This window comes from Branchiostoma lanceolatum, chromosome 6 (assembly GCF_035083965.1).
Source record: "Branchiostoma lanceolatum isolate klBraLanc5 chromosome 6, klBraLanc5.hap2, whole genome shotgun sequence".
NCBI classification, from domain to species: Eukaryota; Metazoa; Chordata; class Leptocardii; order Amphioxiformes; family Branchiostomatidae; genus Branchiostoma; species Branchiostoma lanceolatum.
In genome coordinates this window covers 4,125,091-4,140,482 of record NC_089727.1, presented here as the reverse complement: position 1 = coordinate 4,140,482, position 15,392 = coordinate 4,125,091, and the positions used below count along the sequence as shown (strand labels likewise).

At 43.2% G+C, this 15,392-nt stretch overlaps 1 protein-coding gene across 2 annotated transcripts in view; it reads left to right on the top strand.

The window, feature by feature from the left end:
• Positions 1 to 15,392, top strand: part of LOC136436210 (inverted formin-2-like) — a 64,322-nt gene that overhangs the window by 42,675 nt on the left and 6,255 nt on the right. For both annotated transcript variants that reach the window (XM_066429990.1, XM_066429992.1), the window contains 10 exons: positions 5,122 to 5,985; positions 6,114 to 6,175; positions 6,373 to 6,475; positions 7,072 to 7,157; positions 10,125 to 10,225; positions 11,892 to 11,962; positions 12,399 to 12,506; positions 12,987 to 13,057; positions 14,360 to 14,480; positions 14,878 to 15,042. In XM_066429990.1, the coding sequence (XP_066286087.1) occupies positions 5,122 to 5,985; positions 6,114 to 6,175; positions 6,373 to 6,475; positions 7,072 to 7,157; positions 10,125 to 10,225; positions 11,892 to 11,962; positions 12,399 to 12,506; positions 12,987 to 13,057; positions 14,360 to 14,480; positions 14,878 to 15,042 (1,752 nt within the window). The remainder of the gene's footprint in view (positions 1 to 5,121; positions 5,986 to 6,113; positions 6,176 to 6,372; positions 6,476 to 7,071; positions 7,158 to 10,124; positions 10,226 to 11,891; positions 11,963 to 12,398; positions 12,507 to 12,986; positions 13,058 to 14,359; positions 14,481 to 14,877; positions 15,043 to 15,392) is intronic.

The following is a 15,392-nucleotide window of genomic DNA, read 5'->3' as shown; positions in this document are numbered from 1 at the left end:
GCCCCCTATAGCACGCACGTATATCGTGTGTCACTGATCAGATTTCCTACAATGATAGCAATGACAGGTGACTGCGTGGGTGTATGGTCCATCTTACCCCTCCCCACAACGCCTATATTACCACTTATTATTTGTTCTATGTGGATGGTGGATGACAATAGCAGATTATTCTTATAACGCTTAACGGCTTCCGTGACTTCCTAGAAATCTTTGCAGCACCCTTTCCCTTTCTTCGGCTGATATGGTCCAGTTGATGACTGAATGCCTGCGATGCCGATTCACTGGTGGCAGCTGATTTTTATCTTTGACAGTTCTCCAGTTGGATAGGTGTCGTCATCGCATGTACTTCTAGTTTCGAGAGGCTCACCAGTCGTGTTTGAGGTGTGCATAGGTTTGTTTACCCTCGCTTCCGACAATATTTGCGTCCCTATTCTGCGAGGTCTTTTTTAAATCTGCGTCCCCGTGATCTCTGCACGGCCGGTACAAAGACCTCCATTGTGAAGGTACCCTACTTCTAACGTCACTCCTAAAGTACGGCTCTGAGAAAAAGGCTTGAAATCCCGAGATGGCAGTGAGTTCACTGCTAAAATTAGAGAAAGAATGTCCCTCTCCTAACAGCAAAGAATCGACCTCTACAAGTTTCATTTAGGTTATTTCAAGGATTTACGAATTACGTCATACCAAATGTCCTGGACGCCAAGAGAGCTCTAATCCCTGGGTTACAGTTTGTAACGTTGTTCTCCCGCTGTTTGTAAGGACGAATTCTCCACATTTCCGTACGTAACTACGGTAACCAGGTAAGCCCCGTCTGTTACGACCTTAATGTAGGGCGACCACCTGTACCTGTATGGGCACTGTCCCAGAACGTAACGTGCATATGCGGGACTAAGGGCGATCAGACTGGCTGGTGAATTGTTTGCATTTATCAATAATGAGTAAACTGCCAACAATAACTAGACACCTTTTAACACTTGACCAACGTTGTACCTCAGTTACAAGGTGTTATCAGGCATGTACCGGAGTTGTTGTCTTGTAGCTACCATAGAATTCATCGCTGTTTTAAGCCGGCTGCTTTGTCAACGTTGTGTCAGAATTTCGCCCGTTGCATACATACGATATCTTTTCCGACTCAACTTTTCAAAAATATAAACGGGATATTATCCTTATCATCATCATCATCATCTTGAATACCTCCAAATGACCCCGCGAGGGGCAAAGTAGGAGGGGTAGGTCCCAGGCTAAGGCGGGCAGGCCTCCAGCCTGGCACGGTACGACTCAACGGTGGGAGCCGTCACTACCGTGCCAGGCAGGGCATTCCACTGGGGGATGGTGCGGGGGAAGTATGAATATTTGTATGGTAATATAGATCTTACAGATACGCGAGCACGACCTCATGCGATACGTTCTGTCGGAGTGCTACCTGCATGCATACCGGTAACGTTGGTGTGATCCTGTACACACCTTCCATCCCTCAGGCTACCTCTCAGAGCAGATCTGATCTGATCACGTATGACTCATCTGTGTGGGAGGGCACTGTAGGGGCATCAATATGGGGTATCACTGGTGCTAACAGGGTACCTGTGGTGTTGTATGACACCTACAACATGTTGTATGAGGTCGGGGGAAACTTGAGAAGAGGGGCACTCTAGTTGTGTTGTTGCGAGATGAGGAGAACTCACTGTGAGACTGAAGTCAACACGTGGCGTTTTCTGTCCATGTTCCTTAATTTGTGGGACTCTGATGAAAACTTATCGCGGCTGTAATAGTTTTGTTCTGCATGTTGTTCATGTGTAAGTAGCAACAGTAGATAAGATATGCGCTGTCATGAAGTAATTAGGGTATTGGATATTGGAAGCTGTTCCGTCAGCGTGTTGTTTATATGTTGTTGTATATTCTGTATGCACCTTTTAGTATTTTAATCTCTTCTTCATTACTCCTCACGGCGTTTGGAAGACTAACCTGAAACGTGGGGCCTTGGGTTCGTGGTTGATTGGAAATACCGTGAATTGGCATTTCTAGCGTTACAGGCGTGGATTTTGCTATATTTAGAACCGACCAGGATTGTTCTTTTGCAGTGATCTGCGAACTCTGTCCACATGGGGGTCGCTAATTTTAAAGAAAATGCCTTCAAAGTTATGAACCTTTGCCCATTTGAAAATGATGAATGGGTTTACATAGGGCGGCTGGACGATTTTCTTCTCATGTATAGTGTGACGGAGCGATGTTGAATCCCAAATAAACGAAACGCCAACTGTTTGGATACGAGGGTACAATAAATCTTCTAAAGATCAAACAGCCCAAAATGTTGTATGACTACCGACCAATATGTTCAAGTCTTGTTAAACCACTTCGCGGTGTTGTAAATTTTGAAACCTTTTGCGAACACTCAATCAGCGGTGACACAGTTGAACAATAGACGTTGTACTTGTCACGTACACTGTCTGAACATCGTATCTACCCTCAGGCCGGCTGCACAGTCTGCTCACTGTCAGGGCAAAGGTCTCGGTTTGGTAAGGATAACAAACTTTCACTCCTAGTGGGATGGCTTTGGGGTTGACGAGGCTGCCATTGGTCTATCTCACATTAGTCTTTGATGTATCGAGTGATGATGATGGTCTGCATCATCAGCAAGCTCCTGCCGTTTCCTACGAGACAGGCGACGGAACCGTAGTTATGATGTACTTTCTACGGCCAAATATATCCTGTTCAATAAAGCTGTCGCTATTATTAGAAAGCTGTGAATTGCTGTACAAAGTTCAACAGCCTTGTGCATTTTCAACGTCTCCCGGCACAGGCAGGTTTACGCGGTGCATAGACTAAATGTCACTGCAACAGGTATGGCATAGAGGTATCAGGGTGGCGTCAAAAAACAACAGATTCAAGCCTTCAGCTGTAAAACATCAGTAAATGGTCTATTAAGACAGCTGTGCCTGCGAAATGGCACAACAGGAAACGGGGAGAATGGTTTACATAGACAGGCTAAGGTTGAAGTCTTTCCCTTATGCGGAGATCGTCGCGCCAAATGCCCCTCCACGGGCCGTAAACTACTTCTCAATACGCCCCGTCCGTCGGCAGCCGACACGACGGCGAAACGTTGGATTTTCTTGCAGTTTACTTTTCTCCCACGACGAGAAATTGTTCATACTTCAGGTACTTATGGTGCTTGACTGGGGGCTATAAATCTTTGCCAGCAATCTGAGCTTTTAAGTTGCATCACGTCTCAATGAATTTGGTAGTAAATGAGTCATGCGCTTTAGAGAAACCAGCATAGCCGGTGTGCTAGCATCCACATCAATCAGCTCCAACTCATTTTTAACGTTGATGTTGCCAGAGGAGGTCTCATGAGGTCTGTAGGCTCTTTAGCGTGTCAATCTCAGGTCTATAACCATGCCGGGTACAAATGGCGTTTTAGCAGTGGAGCGGTCGGCGGCACTACCTGAGATGACCTGACTGCACCGGGTGGCTGCCTGTTAATGTCGCCTCGGTCGGACCTGACTGACAGAAAGCACAACACGGTCTTACTGACAGATTTCTGTCTTTTGTACCTCACCGCTTTGGATGACTCGGTCTTTTTTGCCCCGAGAAGGTTTGTAAGGAAACCTATCATTGAAATCCCATCCAGTCCTCTTGTTATCTGATTTGGGACTCGAACTCGGGACATAAGTACCTTGCCGGGTAGCTACTGGACACCGTGTAAACAATCGGGTCTCTGTGCGAGATGCTCTAGGTCGTTCCGGCAGGCTGGAAGCGTTTTCTACCCATGTGTGATGATTAACAGCACAGGTAAGGAGGGCCAGTCAAGCGCACCCATCATGGAAGATTGAGTCTAACTAGAACAAAAGCTCAGACGACTTCCTGGCGAAGGTCCATCTTTTGGTCAGACTTTTACAACAGTGATGTCGCAACGACAGATCAAAAGATATGCTGGTCCCGTGAAATAAAAACAGCCAAACAGATGAGCAAAGAAAAATGCTACGTAACTAAGGGTAACAAAACATCTCAAAAAGTGTTAAGATGCCCCAAATACTTGTGCATATCCAAGCCTTTATCGTAATCTTGAGACCCCCAGTAGAACCGTGTATCCAGGACAGCTTTTGAAAGATGTTGACGACTTTTTATCTTAGGATGTCATGATGTAAGAATTCTATATCCAGGATAGCTACACAATATAGAGCAGGATTAACGAAACAGAAGATAGATAAAGTGAACAAAAAACGTCCTTGTGACGCCATATTCCCATGCACAGTCTGCTGATGATGAAGAGTCACCTGCTTTCATGACGCTAAGCTCCAAATCGCTTCTTGATTGAAAGTGTTAATGCTAAGATCACGCCATTGTCCGGTCGATAAAAAGAAGCTCTGTTGGTGAGAAAAGACATCATTAACTAATGCTGTAATCGCAGTATCATCTTTAAACCCCATTAGATTCTACCTGATGCTTCTTGGAAACTTTGACTAGACTTCAAAGACATAGCCTTGGTGTGTATCTATATCAAGTGCTTGTTGAGCTATGTCGAAGCGCATTGTGTTGCCAGACCTTTCCCATTTTGTGAAGAACTTTAGTGATCTTTCATTGTTAATGTTGTGAATGACATATACATATGTGATGTGTTCACGCCCGTGTGATGTTCCGGCTGGAAACAGTTCCGGGTTATGGTAGACTGCACGGTTATTGTAGACAGAACTGTCGTGAATTTGCTGCGACGACTTTTTATGGCTTTGAAGTTCTGCAAACCGATTGTTCCCAAACAAGTTGACAAAACTTGTAACCATTGACACCTCCTGTCATCCCCCGATAAGTAACGTCTTTCTCCGGTTGATTGCGATGTACAGAATCTTAACCTTAAGGAATGTGACCTAGATTGCTCTAACATGTCCACCAGTAGTCTGTGAATTCCTTTTAGCTTACAGAGTGCACGGTAGGCTCGACACCGAAACGCTACGTTCTATTTACTATAGGTTATTTTTGTGACTGAAGTGTAGCCGAGTTTAGATTGTTATGTAACGTAGCACTTAACCCATGACACAACATGTGTTTGCAATGTCCTTGCAGCGGATGCGGCAGCTAGTACACTGTCATAACTGAACCCTGAACAGGTGTTTTCCTTTTGATGTGTTGCAGGTATGTGAAGGTCCCCAGGCCGTGTCGTTTCTTGCCATTCTCCAGCACCTCCTGCGATTGGACAAGAAGGATCCAACCAGCAATGTCATTTGGGAGATCCTGGAGAGGCTGGTGCACCGCGCCACGCTATTGGAACACGAGACCGAGGCAGACCGGATGTTGAAGACCGGTCTCCGGAAGCTAGATAAGGGTGTGGAGAAAGTTATGGCCGAAAGGCATGCTGGTGGAGACAAATCTGCAGCAGCTGGGAACAAGGCTTCTATCGCTTCTAGTATGGGCAACACTGCGACATCCGAGTCCGATGCTTCAGGTTCAGACCCCTCCCCACCCTCACCAAGTCCTACCCATACCCCCACTCCTTCGCCCCCTCCACCAGTCCCAGTGGAGGACGATGTCGCCTCCTCTTCCACGCCGCTATCCTCAGAAGGGGAAGGAGAAGGACCCCCTCCGCCACCACCTCCACCTCCAAGTGGAGGAGGACCCCCTCCACCACCGCCTCCTCCAGGCATTGGAGGACCCCCTCCACCACCACCTCCTCCCGGAGGAGGACCCCCTCCTCCTCCTCCTCCCGGTGCTCCCCCTCCCCCTCCTGGTGCCCCCCTCCTCCATACCTCCACCCCTACCTCTACTGTAAAGCCAAAGTATAAGATGAGAAGACTGAACTGGAATAAATTGTCGACACACCAAGTGAAGGGAAAGCGCAATATATGGACGCAGCTAGCTAACTCTAAGGAAAACGGGTACTCTGTAGATTACGAAAGCTTGGAGGAACTATTTCGGCAGACAAATTCTACGGGACAGGTCGTCGCGCCCCAGCAGGATGATTCTAGTGGACCAGAAAAGAAGATGAAAGAATCCAACGAGGTAGGTCCTTGTGTTTCGTTGACAACATCTAACCGTCTAACATTCTCCATAAAAATCCAGCTTGATTTGATCGATTTGACAGATTCCATGTATTGCACCAGCTAAATAGATTTCTGTCTGCCCAACAGGTTGCTTTGTTTGATTCGAAGAAAAGTTTGAACATCAACATCTTCCTGAGACAGTTCAGATGGTGAGCACAATTCCTTTCTTTTCCATTGCCTTCCTCTTATACCATTAACCTTCACAATCAGTTTTCTCTTGTATGTCTTGATGTTAGATAAATGCTTTTGATCATGAACACGTCGAAGTGTGTATAAAATGTACCTATTGCGAGATTTGCGAGATTTCTTCCCCAAGTCAACAATTTCCCACCTCTTATGTTTCTAGTTCGAACGAAGAGATCATCGACAAGTTGAAGAAGGGAGACAGCGAGACTGTCGGTGCAGAAAAGCTCAGGGGTCTATTAAAGATTTTACCAGAGAAGGAAGATGTAAGTATTGCCATCTCTACTCACGTCAAGTACATGTACATAACGATGATGTTATGTGTTGTATTGTTCTAATATCTGTAAATTCTGATCTCAGTTGGAGTTGATTTGTAAGATCGTCTGTTCTGTTACAAGTGACAATCTCAGACTAAAGATGATGCACGAGGAAACTATGAAAGTAATCTTTAAAGATAGACAATGTTGATGAACATAATGATGACAATGACAGTAGTTACCAGAATGATTACTGTGACGGCGGTGGTTTGTGAAAAGCAAGTAATTGGTGATAACCAGGGAGGTTGAATCATAGTAAAGCCTGCAGACATTAAAATCACATTATAGTATCAAACAGGTCAATGGAAAAGGTGGGGCATGATGATTAGAGCTTATAGAAGGAGACAACCTGGGCGTCCTACTTCACCGATAGATTTATACACAGTAGCAGAATTAAGCTATCTAAGCTTGTCTTTGTGTGGAGACTACGATGTAATGATGTCATGTGCATTATCATTCTTGAAGCCTAAATGAAATGAGGAATGTCTGCGAGTTACTGCTGATGCCCATCGTTGTTGAAAACTATGTCGTTTTCTCCCACACAGATCGAGCTGCTGGAGTCGTACACCGGTGACAGACAGAAGCTAGGCAACGCAGAAAAGTTCTTCCTGCTGCTGATAGGATTACAAAAGTACGTCATGTTTTTGTGTGCACTATGATACATGCGTCACGACCAAATGATCTGACCACATCTTTCTATGGGTTCGGTGATATAACCACTGTGGGCTCCAAACCGTCGTTGGTAATTATATTTAAAAAAGGAAGATTAAACATCCAACTGATAAGATACGCAGTAGAAAGGTTACTCAAGAAACTGAATTCACGTAATACAAGAGTTACTCAAGCAACTTTGAAACGTTTACAGTTGCTTGAGCAGCTTTTGTATTGAGTGAATCGATAAATCTTGTTGAATTCCCAACTACGTAGCTAGGATCACCAGAAAGCTAGTCTTTACTGACGAAGTCCTGACAATACTGCCCAGACCGGTAGATATCCAGTATTCAACTCGTCCTGTTCAAACTGGACGTCACTCTTATTGTGACAGTTATACCTTGTTACAATGTCGACGTCAACGTTGAAATGAGTTGTCTCCCGGCTAATCCTGCACAAATCCGATAAGACGACATTATAGTATCAAGCAAGCTAACGGAGCAGGTGCGAATGATTATCAAGCTTATGGACAGAAGGGATAGGGAGGCGTACTTTAGTGATGGGCGGTGTACACAGTAATGGTATTAAGCCACCTAAGCCCCTCTTTGTGTGATGACCACGACTCACTGATAACAGATCTCATTGTGCAATACTTTCAACATCCCGGAACATGTCTTTCTACGATAGAAAATGGCAAGCGTTCAATTACAGGATATGAATTAACATATAAGGTAAAGCCTCTGATATGCCCTTGATAGGGACACACACAAAATGTGATGAGTAGACTGAGGACAGACAGACAATGTCGTATATGATGTCCTCCCTGTCTTGATACCTACTACAATACTTACATTGTCCAGTCCTTCCCCCATTGTTGCCATGGTCGTTATATAGATGAAGATTGAATCCAACTTAAACCTCCGTAAAGGTAGCCATTATCCATTGTCTGTCGTGTCAAAGGTCACGGTGCTTCAAAGCAGAACGCCCAGAATGATTGACACACTCACTGCACAAGTTTGTGCCGTCTCAGACAGGCCATACCCTGGTAATTATCGTGTTAACGTTGGTGGGAAAATAAGACTACTTAGCGGCGGTGGGACCGAGTGCAGACGTCCGGCCGAACCTGCGGCGTCTCGCGTGTTCCAGCCGTTAGTGGGACACACTTGAGTGCCCTTAATGTGCACAGGAAGTGCAGCTTCCAATGATTTACCAGGTACAAATGAACGTACTATAGTTATGGTTGGCGGTCTTTGACTCATTTCCGAAACAACGTCATTATTGAAGAGGAGACGAAAAATCCTTGTCTTCAGCGCTTTTTGATGGTTATCCAATATCGGTCCAGCAAGTTTCGCTCAAAAGTTATCATTTCACTGAAATGCTATCTCGACTTCTCGTTATCTAATCTTGAGGAAGTTCCGCGTTCTCAATGAAAATAGCGTTGTCGCTAACAGATGGAGATTGCGGGTTTGCTTGCCTGCGAATCCAGAACCGTATTGTTCATATTCTCACGACAAGGTTGGCAATGAAAGCCCATAATGGCCATTGAGATTACCAAACCGGTAAACAGTTGATAACAAGTCTAAAAGTTTGGATACAAATGCATTACAACACTCAATCACCGGATCACGTTTATCAAAAGGAGCATTTCCCTATTGCCCTCCTTTGTTCAGGGACAATTACATGTAAGCTGAGCGTACGTTACAATCGGCACGTTTTTCTTCTTGGTACAATTTCATGCATTCTGACACGTGATGCTGCCATGGCAACAGCAAACACTTTTCTTGGAGTTTGGCAAACACGTCATGATAAATTCATCGGGCCGATATTCAGTTGTTTATAAACAGAACATTTATTGATTCGGTTGTCAAAATCGCTATCTACATACACCGGGAGGTGCGGACGAGATTCTGGTCAATAACCTAGTTACATCGTTAACTTAGCGATATAAATGAAGTCACACAGGATGAATTGCCATGATTTGTTCCGTCTCATTGACGCGTTTAATCGGAGGGAACAAAGTACATGTCTCAAGAATCTTCTAAACCTCTATCTTGTCACTGTCGTTCACCAGAATCTTTTGTAAGAAGCACACGTCACACAAAACGGAACGTCACCATGACAACCGTGTCACGTGAATCCCCAGTACATAATCTCGTACACAGAAAAAGCATTACGTCATCCTTTGGCTGTCGTCCCAAAACCGTTCCCCAAGTCTCACCGTTCAAGCGCGAAATCACATTGAGCTCATCTGACCCAGAAGCCTGGATTGGATATTAAATGTCAGGGGGTGACGCTTGGTAAAGGGGAGGTCAAGTATAACGTGGAGATTTAGTTTGACGGTTGTTTATAAGTTATTACAGCTGGTGGATTTGCCTGTCGGTTGTTATAGGGAGGGGGGCGGGCCGGGGCCTCTCGTATGTGACCCATGCACAGATTTATCATGATTTGCACAATTTAACTTTAAGATCTGTGGAGTGGATGTTCCTGTCCACCAGCACACCAGGTCAACAACCTACTTGAGGCGTAATACGTGTTTCCGAGTGGAAATCACCGGAACGACATTTTAACTTTAACTTACGACAGGAAACGCTTAATGTACAGCTCTAAATGAGAGTGTAACTTTAAACCTCAACCACAATTGATGATATTGTATTTGATGCGACCCCATGTTTTTCTTTTATCTGTATTTGAAGTCACAACAAAATCGTACTGCAATTGTACGATTTTCCCTAGCTTCAATGAGATTCAATTATTTTGATCAATATCCTCCCTCTCTCTCATCCAAGTTAAGTGTAGAATTACTACTCGCTAGTTAAAGCCTACCGATATTTCACCTGTTTCCCCGTACTGCAAACAACGTTTTCAAAGAACACCGCAGATCATTGCTAAGTTATCAAAGTGTCTATAAATGAAATCAATAGAAATGTTTGTGATTGTTTTTCCCCAGTTACAAGCTCCGCATAGATGGCATGCTGCTGAAGGAAGAACTCAACTCCACCGTAGACTACCTCGAACCTTCTATAGAGACCATGATCAAAGCTGGGGAAGGTGAGAAGTCTATCTCTGTTGCCTTCAGTTTTACCACGTACCATTTCACATGATGGATTACCTTGGCTGTTAAGTTTGGTCAGCTGTTTTGCTGTCTGCTGTTTTGCTGTCTGTAAACAGAACGCTTCAAAACATTAAAACCGAATTCCACATGTTTATTTGTTACCACGCGTTTGATTAGCCTCTACCAGGCTCCGCGGATCGCTGGGAAAATAGTAGAAATTGGCCAAATAGAGTGAATAGTATGAAGGGAGTCGGCTACGGAGAGAGGATCCAACAATATGTTTCGTTGGCGAAACATAATAACTGCGCCTGGGAATGAAACCCCAGCTCCATGGCCAAAGTCCCCCGGCAAATGTTCTGCCCATAGCCGGCGCGATTAGTCTGGTAGAGACTAGCGTTTGATATACGGTATCAGTGAGATGTAAGATTACGTCCTCTACGACAATCAAAATAGAACATTGATGATGATTGACCTTCTTTTACGTAAAAATGGGTAAAGCAGGGGTCAATTTTGACAGGCACTGACTGTTGTCAGGTTAAACCTTTCGAAAACATGGGCTAGCCTATTAGCAATTTATAAGTAATGCCTCAAAATTATTCCTGTGCGCTCCACTTAATCTATTTGGTGCTGTTTGTCCACACAAGTCATAATTGAGCTTCAACAAATTCACCTTTTAACAACCAGGTTTTTATCTTCAGTGGTCAGTAGACTGTGTTGAAAGACGTTTATACTGCGGTCACTGGAAACGAAAACAGTTGAATAACCTCTGAAATTATCATACAATTACTCGCAGGGCATGCGTATACATAGGTGCAATACTGTAAATGCATATAGGTTCGCGTGCTTTTAATTTCGCGTTTGAAACAATAGTAGACAAGGGAGTTGGAGGGCAAAACAATTCGCGGCGAAGAACTTACCGCGAAAACCACGAACATAAAACCACCGCGAACATTTCTGCATTTACAGTATGTGATTGTGCCTGACTTAATTATGCACATGAATTAATTGTCCGTGAAAAAGTCATCGCCATGGTAGCGTTCAGCCCTTTTCATTTTACGAACTGAACCGTGATTAACCGAAAGCTAGGCGCTGACTTCACTAGCCTCCACCAGGCCCTCTTACGGGCGTATGAATCGTAGAATTCGGCAGAAAAAGGAATGATTAACCAGTAAGTCCATGGTGAAGATCACTTTTCGCCCTTCCAATGAAACCCTGGCAAATATTCTCCCTATAGCCGGCGTAGTTAGTCTGGTGGAGACTAGACTTCACTTCTTCGGGTCAATGAAATTAAAGTCAAAGGGAAGCGCTGATGCAATCATCAATTAAATCTGAACTTTCTGTTTGTCCAATCGACGAAAAGTAACGCGCAACTGTCAAAACAGGTTAGGCTCCTCCATGGACAATTATCTATGTTGTATCTATGCGGATCATGTTTATTCCACGTACATGGGTGTATATGTACATGTATTGCTTGTAGATTTCTGTTGAAAATCCTAAACAGAACACGCTTCAGTTGCTTTGGCTACTTTTAGTATTCCACCAGTAGACTAATATTTTAGGTTTTTGCTTTGAACAAAAGACTGTAAAGGCTTATATATACAGACTGTCATGCTCTTGGAGATATCTCTTTTCTAATGTCTATTTCTTTGTTTTATTCTTCAGAACTCCTCAAGTGCAAAGCCTTACAAGATATCCTCCACATCGTGCTAATAACGGGCAACTACATCAATGCTGTAAGTATATGTACTTATGATAAGCAGCACATCAGCGCCAAATAGCGCATTTTAAAAGAACTGCAGCATTGTATTGATATACATGTATGTATCGAGCAGCATAGCGAAAGTTTTAGTTTTGATAACGACGTACACCTTTAACAAATCACCGCGTGCGATGCGAGAAGTGTCTGATGTTATCCATAATCGTTAAATCTAATTGGAGCTCTGATCCTTAAAACAAACTAGGCGAAACTAGTCGGTGTAGGCTCAAATAAAGTTTTAAACGAGAACTATGCGGCTACAGCGTCATTTGTGAAGATATGGCGCAAAGTGTGTACGGTTGGTTTAAGGTTGTCCACTACTATCTGCCTACCGTTACACCTAATTTGATTACAAAATAAAGTTTGTACAGAACTGTTCTTTGACAATGTCGTTAACTTTTTGTACCTTACAGGGTGGTTACGCGGGGAATGCTGTTGGATTCAAGATGGCGTCCCTTCTGAAGCTAGTGGACACTCGCGCCAACAAGCCGGGCATGAACTTCATGCACTACGTAGCTTTGGTGGGTATTGTTTCTTACTTATTTCATGATAACCCACGAAATGAGTTGTCTATTCAGACCACTAAAATCTATCCGCAAATTATAGAAAAGGTGGTACATTACGTCTTACATTGCTTACAAAAGAGAAGTCAAACCCTTCACTAGTTATGGACAATTACGTTTGTATAATCTAGTTTAGCCGTTTTTATACCTATCCTGTACCCTGTTCTTTTATGTATGTTATTTGCAATTAGCCTTCGTGCAGGAATTTGCAATAAACTTATTATTACTAATACACAGCAGGGGCTTCACGCATACATGGTAGATATGAATAGACTAGCAAAGTTGTTTTTCTCTTTCTAAAGATGGTAACCAGTAAAGAGAGAGAAATTTAACATTTTTTTCAGTAAAGAGACGGAAAATGACATTTTTTTCACTCTTTCACTTACAACTTATCGTCAGCAAGATTCAGTAATATGGATATCATTATTCACGCTACAGCAAGCAGAGAAGAAGGACAAGAAGCTGCTACAAGTGGACAGTCAGCTGAAGACGCTGGAAGAAGCTGCAAGGTACAGATAACTTCTCGTTTCAGTCTTATCATCACGAGCGCTTACTTTTGGCAGGTCACCAGAGCAAATTGTACAGTTGTGCGGTAAATAAACCATAATATCTGGCCGGCTTAGTTGTTTGGTATATGGTGTTTGAAGAACTGGAACTTATTCTAGGCTCTGCAGTAGAAATACATTGTAGTAGATGTAGATAGCCTAATCAATATTATTGTAAAGCAATAACATAACATACCGAATGGAGTTTGAACTATAAATGCCAACACAAAAATTGGACTTACCCAAATTTTCGACTGAACAGCACCAGTCTTTGTCAAGGAATGAGCAATCCACTGCTTCTGTGACGTCACGTTATGCAGATGAGACACGTGACTCGGACAGCAGTGGATCATAGGTTGCAGAAAGTCTATGGCGCCCTCCGTCTCTGTTGAGGGATGGTTGTAATGCCCGGATGTAGATGGACTCCTTAATCCCTCTCGCAAAAAATTCCGATTCTGTGTCCAGAATCTTAACCTTGTCCAATGAAACCGAATGTCCAGGCGACTCTAAGTGAATGTGTTTTGAAACTTCAGAAGAGGTTGTGCTCGGACGCTTGTGTTCGTTGAAGCGGGTTTTCAGTGAGCGTTCAGTCTCTCCAATGTACGTTTCTTTGCACTGGCCTCTAATGTTTTGACCTTGACAACGAACACAAGCGTCCGAGCACAACCTCTTCTGAAGTTTCAAAACACATTCACTTAGAGTCGCCTGGACATTCGGTTTCATTGGACAAGGTTAAGATTCTGGACACAGAATCGGAATTTTTTGCGAGAGGGATTAAGGAGTCCATCTACATCCGGGCATTACAACCATCCCTCAACAGAGACGGAGGGCGCCATAGACTTTCTGCAACCTATGATCCACTGCTGTCCGAGTCACGTGTCTCATCTGCATAACGTGACGTCACAGAAGCAGTGGATTGCTCATTCCTTGACAAAGACTGGTGCTGTTCAGTCGAAAATTTGGGTAAGTCCAATTTTTGTGTTGGCATTTATAGTTCAAACTCCATTCAGAATGACTTCTACCAACACAGATGAACTTTCAAGTGAACATAACATACCGTGATTCGTTAACAAATTGAAATGGAGAAAGTGCTTCTTTCAGATTATCTATATTCAAGCTTAGTCTTTAACAGCTCTACATTTTGCTTCTCATAGACCATGTATAGTCATCTGTGCATTTAGCCTATCTGGGCAGGAACATGCAATAAAGACTATTATTATTATATTCTAGTATCTCATCTCACTTCAGTATTTTCTAACTTTACAGACACTCTGTTGATAACATCAACTCGGAGGTCAAACAGCTGGTCGAAAAGACAAAGTCGGTGGACAAGCAGCTCGAGAAGGCTCATCGTGACGTCAGAATACAGCTGATGGATTTCGTCAGGGTAAATATTAGTTTCCAGTATCCTGTACTCACTTTCTTTACCTCATTTGATATGTACATGTGGTATTGCCTTTTTTTCTGTCAGGATTTCCTAACTGAAGTTGCATTGTCGACAGTACTTCATATTACGATAAGGAAATATGGAAATCATAGCTCCGTAGGTTATAACGTGTCAATATACCAAAATAAATGGCAGCAATAAAATGATACATTTTCGACATCTTCCTCCCTCATTTGACATATAGCTTTTTTCTGTCAGGATTTCCGAACTGAAGTTATATTGTCGACAGTACTTCATATTACGATAAGGAAATATTGAAATCATAGCTCCGTGAGTTATACGTATCAAAATAAGTGGTAACAATAAAATGATACATTTTCGACATCTTCCTCTTCAGACGGCTAAGATGGACGTAGAAGACCTCCAGTCCGGGTTGAAGAAGCTGGAGAAGCTGCGAAAGAAGCTGGCGGAGTTCTACTGTGAGGACGAAGCGGACTTTAAGATCGAGGAGTGCTTCAGCGTGTTCCACCAGTTCACACAGCGGTTCAAGAAAGCTATCGAGGTGAGGGAATAAAACCGTTCATATGTAAGCCTTTGTCACAAAATGTACGATAGCTACTGTATAGTCATATAACATGAAGTACGTATTAAAAACAATTACATGAAAGATTATTAGACATTTAAAGATCCATGCTTATTTCTTTATTTTGTAAAGCTTAAGAAGATTCTGATATCATTTGGAATACAGCAGCTCTATCAGGTAGACAGCTTAGTCTTTATTAGCAATCTTTTCCAGTTTCTAATACAATGGTATTGATGCGCCAAAAATAGTTGCTCAAGCAACTGGATAAGATTTTGAAACAGTCAGACGTTTCAGATAGCACCCACTGTCTTTCGTCAGTGACTAAGGAC